Raw genomic sequence first — 14,549 nt, forward strand, 5'->3', positions numbered from 1 at the left:
GGAATTGCAGTTTTATCCCTTTTAAAAGCATAATATTTGCGACTTGTGATTTCAGTTTTCCATACCTCTTTCTGTTAGATTTGTATTTGTTCTACTTCAGAAATACTTGCATGTCATTCCTTGAGGAGGACWGATAGAGAGTGAAGTGTGATCCCACACACCTTTTACCTGAAACGTAATGGAAGTTACTTCTGGTCAGAATTAAGATGTTTGAGCAATATTCAGTATCACTTATAAATAACTTGGCAACTTGTTCTCRTATTTTAATGTGAAATTTAACTAATCTGAAAACGCTAACTGAAATGTTGAATTTTGTTGTCGAAACAAAGTTTAATAATTCTTTATACTTGGATTCTCCTTTTATTTTACATGGCTCAAGTCCCAAAACAAATCCATYCATTCTGGACAATGCCATTCTTTTTGGATAAGCTCAACATTATCTAGTGAAGTTCTCAGTTAAATTCAGGTCTAGAAGTGTGACTCTTARTAAGTTCTAAAGCAATTCCTTGTCATTATGGTATACTGTCACCATGTTCATGTTTCTTGCTCCAGAGTAAATTTTTGCTTCTTAGTTTTTTTTTCCATTATCTAGCTAGTCTCTGGAGAACCTGTGGTGTGCATCTTTTTTTTGCTTTTCTTGACTGCTTAGCTTTTTAATTTGTACTGCATGTTTGTTATGGTTGGGCATTTCCAGGTGTTGATAAATTAGAGCATCTGGTTAAAATGGAATAGGGAGATATATACAAAAGCTTGTCACGAGTGTTCTGAGATAGAAAAAATGGTAAAAAAGGAAAAAAAAATATTACTTGTTACGTTATGAGGAAGAATGTATAGATATATAGAAACCATTTTAGATATTTTTGAGAATTAAATTCTTCTAAATGTAGTTCCTTTTTTGTAGCATTGGTATCAGATAGCATACATCTGCTGCTTTTTACATATGAATTGGTCTGAATTGTGGGTTTTTTTATGGTTCAGGAAAAAAAAATGTCACTGGTAGTTCACTTTCATTGGGTCACAACTGAACATCTTTAACAAAGAAGATCTTTTTTGGAAGTTTTTTTGCATGCAATTTGAAAACATGGCATATGCAGGTAGATCTGGCCAGCAGCTGAGAGACCAAGCAATAGCCCTTAGTGGCACTCAGTCACTCAACACCACTGCCTCACTTGGGTCTCAAAAGTAAATAAAACAGGTGATAAGTTTCTGGGATTTTTCAGTTTACACCTGATGATTTTTTTGTTATAAATACTTGTAATTTAATTTTATTCCCACATGAAGGACCTCAATATTTATCTTGTAATCCCAAAAACTGCACATTGTTTAGTTATTAATATTTGTGTAAATGGAGAGGAAAATGCTGGAACAAGTTGGGAGACACAGTGTCACTTTCTCTGCAGACTTTCAGTGACAGTGGTTGATTTGTTTATGCCATGTAAACAAGGTTCAAGTCTAATTCCTCAAAATATCAAACCAGCCATGTAAATGCCTCTGTTGTTGTCCAACCCATAGTACAGAGGGGAAAAGAATAAAAAATATCTTAGAAAAGCTGTTAAAAGGAGWTACAAGTTAATAATTCTTCAAGCATATGCAAACAAGATGCCTGCAAGGTCTGCACAGGACTGCTGCTGTGGGTGTGCAAGGCTGTACCTGCACTGGTCCAGTTAAAAGACTGGAACCTAAATAAGAATTCTTATCTTGCAGTTACGAACCTGTAATGGTAAGGACACAATGAGAGTGGGTTTGAGTGTATTCTTGGTATGTTCCTTGGTCTGTTTCAGCTCCTGTAGTTTTTGGATAGGGGTGGGGGTTTTATTGCGTGGGACCATGAATTTCTCTTCCCAAAAATTTTCATAGACAAATTCAGCACAGGACAGAGTAAGAACCAGCAATGGGTTTACATTATTTGCAATAAAATAGCACTGAATRCTGCCTTCCATGTACCTTTAAATCATAAATGACCTTGGTTTTCTTTTACTCTATTTTTTACTCCTGAGCATGACACTGACAAGGACTTTTTAATCCATCAGACAGTTCATAGACCCTTTCGTAGTCACAAGAAGCAAAAAGCATCTGACTAGAAGGGAATACATGGGGCAAGTTCCTTGCTGGCTATAATTTTGTTGTCATTTCAAGTATTGTGGTAGTATAATTGATGTGACAGGACTGGGCTTTAGACTTGGTCCCTTAGCTTGTGCTCACTTTCAGTTTTAGTCTCTCTCTGTCATTCATTTTGATTGGATAGGCTTTAGGTGACAAACATATGCATAGTTTTGAGGCTTAGAGTAAATGTACATAAAATTCAATGTTATATGATGATGTAATATATATAAAACTTACAGTTCCATGGTAAATGTAATAATTGGTGCTACCTTACAATACAAGGTAGTGTAGTGTGCTGATCACATAGCCAGCAGGAGGCTCTTTTTTATTAATATTATAATTAAATGATTTTCTGGATAAAGGCCAAAAACAGATGAGAGTTGATTGTGCCTTGTCCACTGTTGCTTGGCTCTATTAGTTGCATTTTCTAAAAAGAATTGACTTGACATCTTGTTTTTACAGGTTGTTATTGATGCCTTCAGATTGATCAATGCTAATATGATGGTCTTAGGACATGAACCAAGACAAACAACTTCAAATCTGGGTCACTTAAACAAGCCATCTATCCAGGTAAACCTAGTGCTGATAGTCCTGTAAATTGCAATATTCACCAATTTTTGGGAAAGATATTTAAAACAGTAGGTTACAAATTGTTTGTAGTTCTCTCTATTGCATTTTTCCACATGCATTTATAATTGATGTGATTCCTGAATGGGGATGTATATGTGAAGGGTTTAAAATTGAGCCCTAAATTAGCTACCTAAGTGTGAGTGCATGTATTTAATGTGTACAGCAAAAATTCGAGTACAGATTTATGGAAATGCAAGCAAACTTCTAAAAATGTCAACTGATAACATAACGTGATGCAAGACAGGTACTGTTTTCAGTCCTGCAATTTAAAAMCCGCTGCTAGCCAGCATTTCAATCAATGTAAGTTACTCTCAAGTAAAGTATGGAAAAAATTCTCACATGTCTTTTTATTTTAAGTTTATAGAGGTTATTGCTCACTGCAATAATCTAGATTAAACCTTGTGTTTTAAATAATGATCTCTGATTTTTATGCAATGCAGTAATGCACTGCAAAAATGGTGGAGGAAAATATTCAGTGGAAAAAATGGATGGCTGATTGGCTTGTGTTGTAATGTTTCTTTTGAATTCTTTTGAATTTGTGAAATTTAAATATTCAAAGTTTGATTTCCGAAGTTGACTTTCACTAGAAAGGCAAAAGTTTTGGTCTTCATCGAACCAAGCCTTTATTCTGAGAATTGGATTCTGTCCTRGAGCAAGTATCACTCTGGAGTGATTAATGCTTTTTTCCCTGTCCTTATTCTACCTCAATGTTTTTTCCTTTAAAAAACTTTTCCCCCTTACTATGTATTCTAAAAGGCATGTGTCCTTCAAACCATGAAGCACAATTCCTGCCTTTTGTTCCGTTACTTGAACAATAGAAGTAATATTTGCTAGGTAAACATTAGACCATCCACTAGTCTGAGCAGAGCTGAAATAAGGGCTGAATTGCTCTAAGAGAGCCATCCTTTGGGAGGTAGTAKACCACCATACCCCTATCTTTCAAAAGATCAGTTGTTTTTTTGCTACTAATACGTTGAAACTCTTCGCTGTTGGTAGAAATGCTAGCAAAAAAGAGTMTTAAATTTAAGATAGTCTGCTTCAGGTAGGTTATGTTTTACTTTTGATTTTTGAATTGGTCAAAAAACTGGTCAAAACTACCAATAATAATGAGTATTAAATGAGCAGCTAATAAACTTGATTGGATGTAGGCAAGCCCATGCTTGCATGTTTCAGGCTTTTCTAGCTGGGCTTTACTAGACCATGTGTAATGCTCTCCCTTGGAAACCCCTGTAGTATTGTTCAGCTTCATTRTTCTAAGATCACTGTCACTACAGCATGGCATATTTTGGCCATTTGAGTTTTGGGTTTCTGTTGTTAAAATGAGTAGTTTGTGTGGATTTTTTGYGAGCTAGCAGTGAGCTGTTGCAAATGTCACTGCTAAGATAAAAATCATAGTTTTAAATGATACTCTCATCTTAAAGAGTTTTTGTAGTGTTGTTTTGCTTTTATTTTAAGCCATGAATGAAATTCTGACCCAATTGAGGACAGAAGCAAGCTAAATACTGATTTCAGCTGGGCTAGAAGCAGGAATTTTAAGACATTACTTAAAATCTCAGCAAGAAGAATATTAGAATACATGAATATTAGAATATTAGTACATTAGTACATGCCTTGGCTTCCTTCCCTTTTTGTGTGTGTGTTTTTTTCTTGTGTTCCCTTATCAACMGCCTTTTTACAGCTGTTTAACTTTTACTTTTGCCCACTCTTTAAAGGGTACTTTTTGGAAGGGAAGAGGAAAGGGAGAGGACAGTGGGAGAAGGCAGATATGTTTGTCAAATTTTAACAGCTTGAGAAAACTTCTTAAATACTTATACCTGAGTTTATACACAAACACCAAAACCTCATATGCAATCATTTTGAGTGTAATAAGAAAATGGCAGTGGAAACTACTTACTGGTAATAGTTTYAACTGTAAATTCCTTTATTGATGATAAAACTCGTATTTTACAATTTCAGTTAAAGTGAGTTGCACAAGTAATGGTTTTCTGTAAGTGCTGATTCTGATAAATAAAACTTTTCAAGTAGTTTTGTATCTTTGTATATACATTTGCAAAAGAAATCTGTTTAAAATGTATGTATGGAAACATTTTCAGCTTTTGTGCAGATAATTTTGTAATGCTGAAATACTAAGTTGCATAAGATACAAATACACATTCATTTTGTATTGCTCCAAACTATATTGAAACATAAATAGGTGGAATGCTTGAAACAGAAAAGGTATTTATCACTAATTCAGAATATTTTATGTGTTTATGATTTTTTGTATCTTGTTTGTAAATGTATACTTCGTACATAAAATTTTATTTGAAAAATAGACTCTTTTAGTTGTGATGAGGATTGATCACAGAATTTTACACCCCCAGRTATTAATACAACTTACTCTTAAGCCATAAATGTGAAAAGAAGTACCTAATGCACATGAGCAAAATAGAAAATACATGCATACAGCTATAACTAAAACTCAGTTGATCAGAATGTGACCTACAAGTTTAACCAATTTGCATAGGGTATAATTATAGTGGAAAAAGTGGGGTTTTTTTTCATTTAAAGTTAAAAATAAAATTTGCCTTAATATCCAAGGTTAACATTGATTCACATTGTCTGAGGTTTTTATTTCCTTCAGTTATTCTCTCTTCATATTGTACTCTGGAGAATGTACCTTGGGAATGTTGAYAGTGGTTGTAAATAAATAGATAGCAAATAGTCTTTTGTTTGTAATAGAGTATTTTAATAGACTATTTTAATAGGAGCAATAACCAAATTTACTGAGAGAGGAAGGATTTGAGAGAAATATGTTTGTGCATATGTATTGGTCAAATGTTTGCAGGCAGTTGCTGTTTTTTCTTATTATAGTTGCTACTGTACGAAAAAAAATCCGTGGTTTAGAAATAGAAAGCTTAACTGTCAGTTAATGAGCATGAAAATGTAATTTCAGGTATATTTACTTCATATCTCCTTATAGTATCTGTGTATTTTTTTCTTTGTGTTTTTTCTTTTGTTTGAGTGATGTATAAAGATGTTTGTATTGAAATTAACTTTCTCCTTATAATATTTCTTCATTTCAGTGGTGGGTGATTTAATTCAGTTTCTCCCCTAAATTATGCAGGCACTAATCCATGGACTAAACAGACATTACTATTCCATCACCATCAACTACAGGAAGAATGAACTAGAACAGAAGGTAATTGTTTCTGCTGCAATTCAGAGCACAAGGAACATTATAYAAACCATTTAAGATTTGTGGTAATAGTCTGATTTCAGTGGCTGTTGCTTTCAGTAGTTGTTTTAACTGTCCTGGAGCACCTGTCTTCTCTTCCAGAAAGCATTTGGATGTACAGTCATGGTGATGAAACTTTTCAAAACCACATTCTAATGACCATGTGAATAGTTTGACATTTTTGTCTACCTTATGGAAACTCTTCATGCTGTTCTCTGTACTTAAGTTTGTCCAAAGTTTCAAGTTTTCAATGTTGAAACTGAAAGACAAAGACATACTGCCTTCAGTTTTCGTGGGCTGGAATTCCTGAAGCTAGGAAACCATGTTTTCCAAAATGGAACATGTAACGAGGGGATGTTGGGTTTTTATTTGCTATTGTCACTTTGACGGAAGGTACTTCCAGTTGGTGTGATTGGAGCTCCCCAAGACATCACTGAATATCAGGAAGTAGTGATGTCCTGCATTTGCAGAAGAAATATTAGAGTTACTGACAAAACCAACTCTCTCAAAATGTCCAGGAAACTTCCAGGAGTTATGTTTCCATTCAAATGCAACAATATGGCAGATCCAATCTGGTCTGAAGTTCCAAGTCAATGGTTTTACATAAGTAAGTTATTACCTTTGCAAGTAGAAGAATAATCTTGACCAAGTTAGGAAAGCTTTCATCTGTGAGGCAACAACTATCTCTCACATCTTTCATAAGGCAGCTTCATRCATATCTCAAACCCCCCTCGTGGTGGTGGTGATCTGTTATCTCCATCTGTAGTAAGAAGAGTACATGCTTCATGTATTAGATTAAGAGCTCATCACACCAAACCRTAATTTTAAAATCAAGATAGCCTAGCTAAACTGTCCATATGCAGTTTGCCTACGACTCCTTCTGTCAGTAGCTAAGATCTTGCTAACACAAATTATGACACAAACTTTCTACTCAGTTCATGTATTCCAAAGCCAGGTTTCTTTGGAAGCTGTACGTAGGATGAAATAGGTGCTCTTATTCAGGTGATAGCAATTACAGGGCTTACCAGCTCTCAAAAATGTCTAGTAAATGTTCACAAATTAAAGGCAAGCTGAAACTGTTTGCTGAAAGGGTCCTCCCCACAGTCATCAAAAGTGCAGGAGATCCRCAAAATACACTTTCTTTATTGACGAAAATAAATTGCCGTTGTATCTATTCCTTTACTCTTTCGATATGTAAGTATTTAAGAATGACATCAAAGTATCAAGTAAAACCTTTCAAATATTTGTAATAGTGCCTGAATTTATCACCATGAAAACTCTGCACATTTTATCTTATTGTTTTTATGTCTGTTTATTTTGTATGAGGCAAAGACACGTAAGTCATGCTTTGGTCACTTTCAAAATTTAGCWTAACTGTGTCAGTTGCTTGCGTACAGATCAGATAATCAGTGAAGCTTAAATAACTTCTTTATTAATTTAATCCAAGCATTAAAATATTTTTCAACTTTGTCAGAGGCCAAAAGCTTCAACTATCCCTCATATGGTGGCTAAAGTAGTGAATTTTCTCTTAGTTCTGCTCCAGGRCAATTGTGGATTCTCAACCTGCAGCAAAAACAACAAATCACAGAAAACAAATCTACCTATTCCTGTCGAAGAAAATRTGACCCATGTTTCCATGCCTCATTTTGATACTTAGGGTTCAAGAAGTTCATTCTTTAAAAAGTATGCAAAGTCTGTCATCTGCTCTAGCAGAATAGCTGATGATTGTGTTTCCTCCAGTTGAACATTGACATTGTGAGATCAATAAACTATGTTCTTCTTATTATAAATTTGTTTTCTGTCAAAGAGATCTTCATAGTATTCTGAAAGTATTTAATGATGAATGCTCTAAAGAGATTTTGTTTTGCAGATGCTGCTAAATTTGCATAAGAAGAGCTGGATGGAAGGCTTGACACTTCAGGACTACAGTGAACATTGCAAACTCAATGAAACAGTAGTGAAGGAGATGTTAGAATTAGCTAAGAAYTATAACAAGGTATTCATATCCCACAATGATAATATAACTGTAGCTGTGTTTATGAAGTGTAGAAATTAGATGCTTAATTTCAGAAGGGATTTATTATCACGAGCTTTGTTCAGAATGACTGTAGTTCGTACTAATCAACTAYGTATGGTTTCTGTGTGAAGTTGCCACAATTAGCTCCTCAGGCAGGGGGACCAGACTTCTTTCCCTTAAGTGTCGAAGTGTTTAGTTGCATGCTTTGCTTTGAAATGTGAGTAATCACATCAATTTTGTATTTTTACTTAGTGAAGAGAATATAAGATTCCTGTAGATCAAAATGAGCAGTTAGTTATATTTTTCAATCCCTCAGACAAGGACTATTTGATCACTGTAGCAGAGTAAAGGTTATCTATCTGTACCAGTCTAGTAAATTGGTTATAAGTATTTAGAACACATTCCAGAGCCCAATTCAATGTTCTGTTTAGACAGAAATTTGTTATTGGTGTTGTAAGTAAGAGGAATCCCACCTACTTGCACTGTTTTAATACTGACACACTTAAAAATATTTCTTGCAAATATTAGATCTCAACAACCATTYTATGAGTAGTCAGTATTTCTTTACAAGTGTTATTTTTTTAGCTCCTTAGAAGTCCTTAAAACCAAAATTTGGTATTGCTTTCACTAGTTAAGTTAGTGGATGAACTTTTTAAAGACACTGTGTTTRAAGACAACAGAACAGGATCAAAATGTGTTAAAACAAATGGCTTTAAACAGTATAAAAATTTATTGAGATCAAATGTACAGTAGTTAAAACACTATAGATAATGTTGAGTTTGGTTCTCCTTACTATTTTGACTGTTTTCAACTATCTTTTTCTATTGATACCASTCATTTAAGTTTTTTGCTTAATAACATTTTGGCAAATATCTGACAATARAACCATTCATAAGTATTTGCCTTGATCTTTTGCACTAACACTCAGTAATTAAAACCACGTCTGCTGAAAAGCTGAAGTACCTTTCCTTTTGACTTTCTGAAATGTGTTGCTGTTTGATTTTTGATTTTTTTTTTTTTTTTTAGGAACAGAATTGTATTTTGAGAATCTGTGGCTTGGGGAAAAAGTAAATGAAATCTGAAACACTGACCTTTTCTGTGTTTCTTTCACAGGCTGTTGAAGAAGAAGATAAGATGACACCTGAACAGCTGGCAATAAAAAATGTTGGCAAGCAGGTGAGGTGTGATGAATTAGAGTGAGGTGGAATGATATGCTTCGTTCATTCTAAATACTAATTTTTTACATGTGCGTAGGTGATTTTAGTTCTACGTGCATGATATTCTCAATGCCTCAAATAATAAATTTATTTTTATTGGAGGTTGTGCAAGGAACAGGCCTTTGACTCTAGGTAATTGGCAGAATATCTACAAGCCGTGTTCTTTGTGTGTTTTTATTACGCACTGAGGAGCAGTGTTGAGATTTAATAGCTTTCCCTTTTCCTTCTTCATTTGTTTTAACTTCTTCTAAGACAAGATAYCCAAAATGATATCCAAGTCTGTGTCAGAGAGACCCAAGCTATGCAGACACTTAAAAAATGGTAATCATGGAAACAGAGGGGGAAGTATTTGTACATTATCATGGCTAAAGAGCCACCTCACTCCTGTCCTCAGTTCATGAACACAATGTCAGTGCTTAGTTCTCATACACACACCGGCAGGTAGGCTGAGTTCCTTTGTATTGTTTGAGGAAAACTGTTTAGGTCCACAGCTGAAACCAAAAACACCCACTCAATTAATTCCATCCTTTTGCAATGTCAGGATATAATGTCTTTGTAAAGACTCAACAGAAAACTATTTCTACATTTGATTTCATCATAAGGGTCGATAAAATGTTGTTTTGTAAGCAAGAGGAGAGCAAAGCAAATTTGTAAGAGCTTGTGTTCAGGTTCAAGAGGAGCAATGGAAACAAGAAATAGCTTTTAAAATATCTCTTGTGTCCTTAAAGAACCAGTACTTATTCTATTGCTAGTAGCAGTAGAAGAATTTAAAAAATTCTGGATTGCTCTTATGTGTCAGCTTCTAGCAGCAATGTCATAACACATCTGCACTATTGTTCAGTCACTCATGTATTTCTGTAGCATTCAGAACAATGGAGTTTATGCACACCTACACATCTATAAATATATACATATAAAATATGTAAGAAGGGTGGTATTTTAAGGGTTATGATGTCATCTTAAAACAGAACTTGAGCTTCACTAGTTGTTACGCATACGTGATATTTTGATACATTTCTTCAAAAAGAAAAGAATTTTTTTCTTGATAAAATTTTTAAGTTTTCTTTAAATTAAAAAAATCGTTCAGTGAAGTAATTTTCAAGTAGGCTTTTTAATGCAAGATAAAAAACTTTGTAAACWAACAGACACTCACCAAAGGGATATTATGTTATTAAGTGTATAATTTGTTAAGAACAGAAAGAATATTGGAGAACTGTCTGATCTTTGTAAATTGGTTACTTATGAAGGGCAGCTTACACAGATTCAGTAGCACTCTTCTATAAATATAGATGAACTTATTAAATTTTGACAATAATTCCTTTTTTTAAAGAAGTTACAAATCCCATGCATGATTGTCTTCCATATTTTAATTTCTTTASACACAGGAAGTATTAGTATTATTATAAAGTTTAGATGTATTTTTGAGGTATGTCTGATATTTTTGCAGTATTTGGACATTATTTAATATATAAATGAAGAAGTGCATGGGGATGATTTTCAACCAGAAATAATCTTATTGTTGCATGCAGATGCCAACAAATGCCTACATCAATTGAGTAATAGTGTGTGGGGATATGTATTTTGAGAATACTGCTCAGGCTTAACATTCCGTTCCTCAGAGCATTTGAACAGGGCACTGTGCATGTTTTATGGGTATAGATCTGCTAATTTTCTTGCAGTCAACACAACTATTCAAAAACTGTGTTAGATGATACTTGAAACTTTACAGGATTAGAACACACATTTGTGCAAAGATCTGAAAACAAATTGCAGTGCAGAGCTAGGWTTAAAATATTTGCCTTAGTGAGATTGTAGAATACAATCCACATGTTGTGTGTTGTCCTTAAAACTAGCTAACAGCTGCCACAGTTATTCTTGATATACTGGATAGAAATTTACTTCCTAAACCTATCCTGAACTTAACTGTTAGTATGAGTTAATAAAATGTTCATGGAAATTCAGTCATTTGCTAGGTCTTCCTAGAATGGAAAATTTAGGACCATTACTGGCCTATGTTCATTAACTCACAGACATCTTATATAGACTTTAAGTAAATTAAATCTTTCAGAGATGTGTTTTAGTCATTCTTCTCATAACGTCCTTTGTATTTCAGGATCCTAAACGTCATTTAGAAGAGCATGTGGATGTGCTGATGACCTCAAACATTGTCCAGTGTCTAGCTGCTATGTTGGATACAGTCGTATTTAAATAACTGAATTACTGTTTGTGATGCTTTCTGTGTATATTTGTTTATTGTTTCTCATTCTCACAAAACGGAGACTGTTGAGGCTCTATTTGATTAAACGGAGACATCTGACTTCATTTGCAATGTAAGTGCAGCACTATAACACCTTTCAGTCTCTAATTGTGCATTTGCTTCAGTTTCTTTATGTCAGGGTCCTCACAGATTCCAAAGCATTCAAGAACACAATGTGGGAAAAATGTATTATGTTTTCATTTAATATTTGGGGGGAAAAAATCAGCAGTACATATATATTTTGATTGTTGCAACATAATAAAAATACATTTACTAATCTGTCTTAAGTTCTGGACAGTCTTTTTTGAGAAAGGAYGGGGAATTACCAGACTAGAAAAAGTACTAGTAAACTTTTTTTTTCTCTCCACTATAAAACTACTGAGATATTTATTGTTAGGAAAGCAAAAATTCTCTACTGGAATTTGGCTCCCATTGATTACCAGTTACCCTCATGGAGATTTAAACAAAAAAATTGTAGTGCTGAATCAGGGAATATACAAAACCAAAATGCTGAAAATTCCTCTGTCAGCTCCCTCTGAATATTATTCAAACCCTAATATCTACAGAAGATAACTGACCTTAAGAAAATTAATTCAGTTGCTGGTAACTGAATCACAGAACTCTTGTAAGCGGTGTCATAAATAGCAGTATTCTGAGAATAAACACTAAAGTGACAGAGGSTGTTCGAGGTTACATGAACCCACCCTCCTGTGAAAGAGAATGTACATGTGATGTCCATATACATAAATATATGGAAAGAGTCCCAACTAGAATATGACATTTAAAACCATTTCCACTGACTGGAGAGGGAAGCACTCACAGGAGGGCAGGTGGTTTGGCTGCCAGATAACTGAGTTTGGGGAGTGACTGGGTTTTGGACAGGTCTGACTCGAACTTTTCGTTAGGGGTTTTTTTTTTAAGTACTGGATGTTGCATAGGCTGATTTCATTATCTTGTCTGGGCAGAAGTTATCTTTTTCTGTTTGTTGGTTTGGGTTTTTTTAATAAACAGCAGCAGTAGTGGCAGGCAAGGATTTTAAAACTACATCTTTTGTTGAAGATAGTTTTTTTTAAATTGACTTCCTATTTGCATACTAAAGAAATAACCCATATAATTGTCTTATTTTSCACCTTATGCCCATATTTACTTACTCTTTATCATTCAAAGATTCTTCTTTTGTTTGAAATTTCTTATTTAGGTCTTCTAATTTACTRTTTTAGACTAACTCTCTCTCAAAGTATATTTAGCGTGCACTTACTTCAGAGGGAAACATGCAGATTTTTGCAGCTGCCCTCCTTATGGCCTTCCCTCTGCCCCCACAGTAGGCAGTGGAATATCAGACTGGGAAAATGGAGACATACCAAACCACATTTGCCTGCGTGTAGTTAAATGGAAGTTCTTCCTGGCGATTCCCACGGCAAACCTGCGGGTGGTTGAGGAGGGCTGCGTTCGGGCCTCGCTGTTGCCGGATGCGCCCGCCGGGGTGAGATGGGGCAGGAGCTGATCCAGGGACCTGCCCTGGGGCTCGTCTGCCAGGGGGGCTCTGCATCCCTGCCGCTCTCTACTCCCACACACACGTGTAACACCACGAGGGAGACCGAGTTTGGCAGGTCGTGGGTAACATGGCACTGCAGAACAGGAGAGGAGCTAGCACAGTGCTGCAGTGTATACATGCGTGAGAGGCTGGTGTAAGCAGGGAGACAAACCAGTGAGTCTTACATATTCTAAATTAATTTTGACAAATGTACATCTTGCAGAGGGTAGCTGAAGGGAGTCTGTTGGAGACGCAGATCTCCCGTARTATAAGCTTGTGCTGTGGTACCCTGCTTTTTATTCACTCCTCGGTTTAACTTGGAGACACAATTTTCCATTTATCAAGATGTTGCATGAATAATAAAAAGGCAGTTTTTTGGGGCATCCTTCCTTATTTTTGTCCAGTGCTTTAGGAGCTACACAGAGGATTTGGAAGAATGTGTGTATGCCGCAACCTGAAAAGCAGCAGCCCTTATACCATGTTGAAGGAAGAAAGAAATTTTCAAGCAGCCACCTTCTGAGCCTCCAGCCGCAACGGAGCAGACCTTCATTAGCAGCGTGACCCCTTGTCACCTGTCAGTGCGAAGGACGGGCATATTGTATTAGCAAACCTCACTCCATTCTATGACGATTCTGTAACACCACCTGCCATTGCATATCCCCCCTATTATACCAGTTTAGGAGTTGTGCACTGAAGATTTTTGGCATATATTAGCACTTCCATGTGATTGGCAGTATACCACTGAATTCATTGCAGCTCYGCATCTATATGGGTGTAGCTCTGTAATTCAGGGCAGCGTTTCCGAGGGTTTATCTGCATTTCGATCCATCTCCTGCCTATATAAGTCCATTACCGTTCTGTTGTTTCAAACAGGGAAAGGGAAGGGTGAGCCCTGGTGAAACAAGTGTCGGAAACATTAGTTATAACTGATAATAATGAAACTGTTTTCTTAGCACTGAAMCAAGGTGGTGTATGCAAAGTTGCATGTGCTGTACCACTCGAACAGAACGGTGAACTGCTTGCTTTTTGCTTCATAAATTATTAGAATAATTTCCTTGCAGAGAGAGTGTGTATGTTGGTATCTATGAAATATCAAATAACCGACGTAGCTCACAGTTAAGCAACAGCAAAATAAATGGCCATGGGATCTGGAAGCATTGAAATACACATTCTGAGAAGTCATCATGGTGCTAGTCTTCTCTGGATTTGAGTTTGCAAAGTTTCGGTCTGGCTTCAGGCAGTTATATGGTGGTTCAGTTTTATTATGCAGKGGTTCAAGCCGCACTACCTGTCAGTGAAATTTGAAGCCGGCTGCCGATGTCACCTGGGAAGAGATGTGGTCTGTAAAATACCTGAAGTCCAAACCGTTAAGGGGACAACGCTAAGAAAAATTGAACAGGAGTGCTCCTTCCCGGACAAAAAAATCCAAACCCCAAAATACCGAAAAACAAACCCCATGCTTTTAAACTCTCGGGCTTCTCTAGGAARAGAAATTGAGACTGGTGCTTGGCAAAGGCGGGGTGGTGAGCGGGCCCCCTGAACTCTTCAGGCGCATCTTCGCGCCCWGGAGGGTC

At 35.9% G+C, this 14,549-nt stretch overlaps 1 protein-coding gene across 2 annotated transcripts in view; it reads left to right on the top strand.

Moving 5' to 3' along the window:
* PSMD14 (proteasome 26S subunit, non-ATPase 14) overlaps positions 1–11,722 on the top strand; it is a 45,686-nt gene extending 33,964 nt beyond the window's left edge. For both annotated transcript variants that reach the window (XM_057367645.1, XM_057367646.1), the window contains 5 exons: positions 2,566–2,673; positions 5,840–5,914; positions 7,821–7,946; positions 9,081–9,143; positions 11,298–11,722. In XM_057367645.1, coding sequence (XP_057223628.1) covers positions 2,566–2,673; positions 5,840–5,914; positions 7,821–7,946; positions 9,081–9,143; positions 11,298–11,396 — 471 coding nt within the window. In that variant the 3' untranslated portion in view covers positions 11,397–11,722. The remainder of the gene's footprint in view (positions 1–2,565; positions 2,674–5,839; positions 5,915–7,820; positions 7,947–9,080; positions 9,144–11,297) is intronic.
* The last annotated feature ends 2,827 nt before the right edge of the window (positions 11,723–14,549 follow it).

Source organism: Malurus melanocephalus, unplaced genomic scaffold (genome assembly GCF_030028575.1).
Source record: "Malurus melanocephalus ecotype Western Australia unplaced genomic scaffold, MMel_1.1 scaffold_81, whole genome shotgun sequence".
Classification (NCBI taxonomy): Eukaryota; Metazoa; Chordata; class Aves; order Passeriformes; family Maluridae; genus Malurus; species Malurus melanocephalus.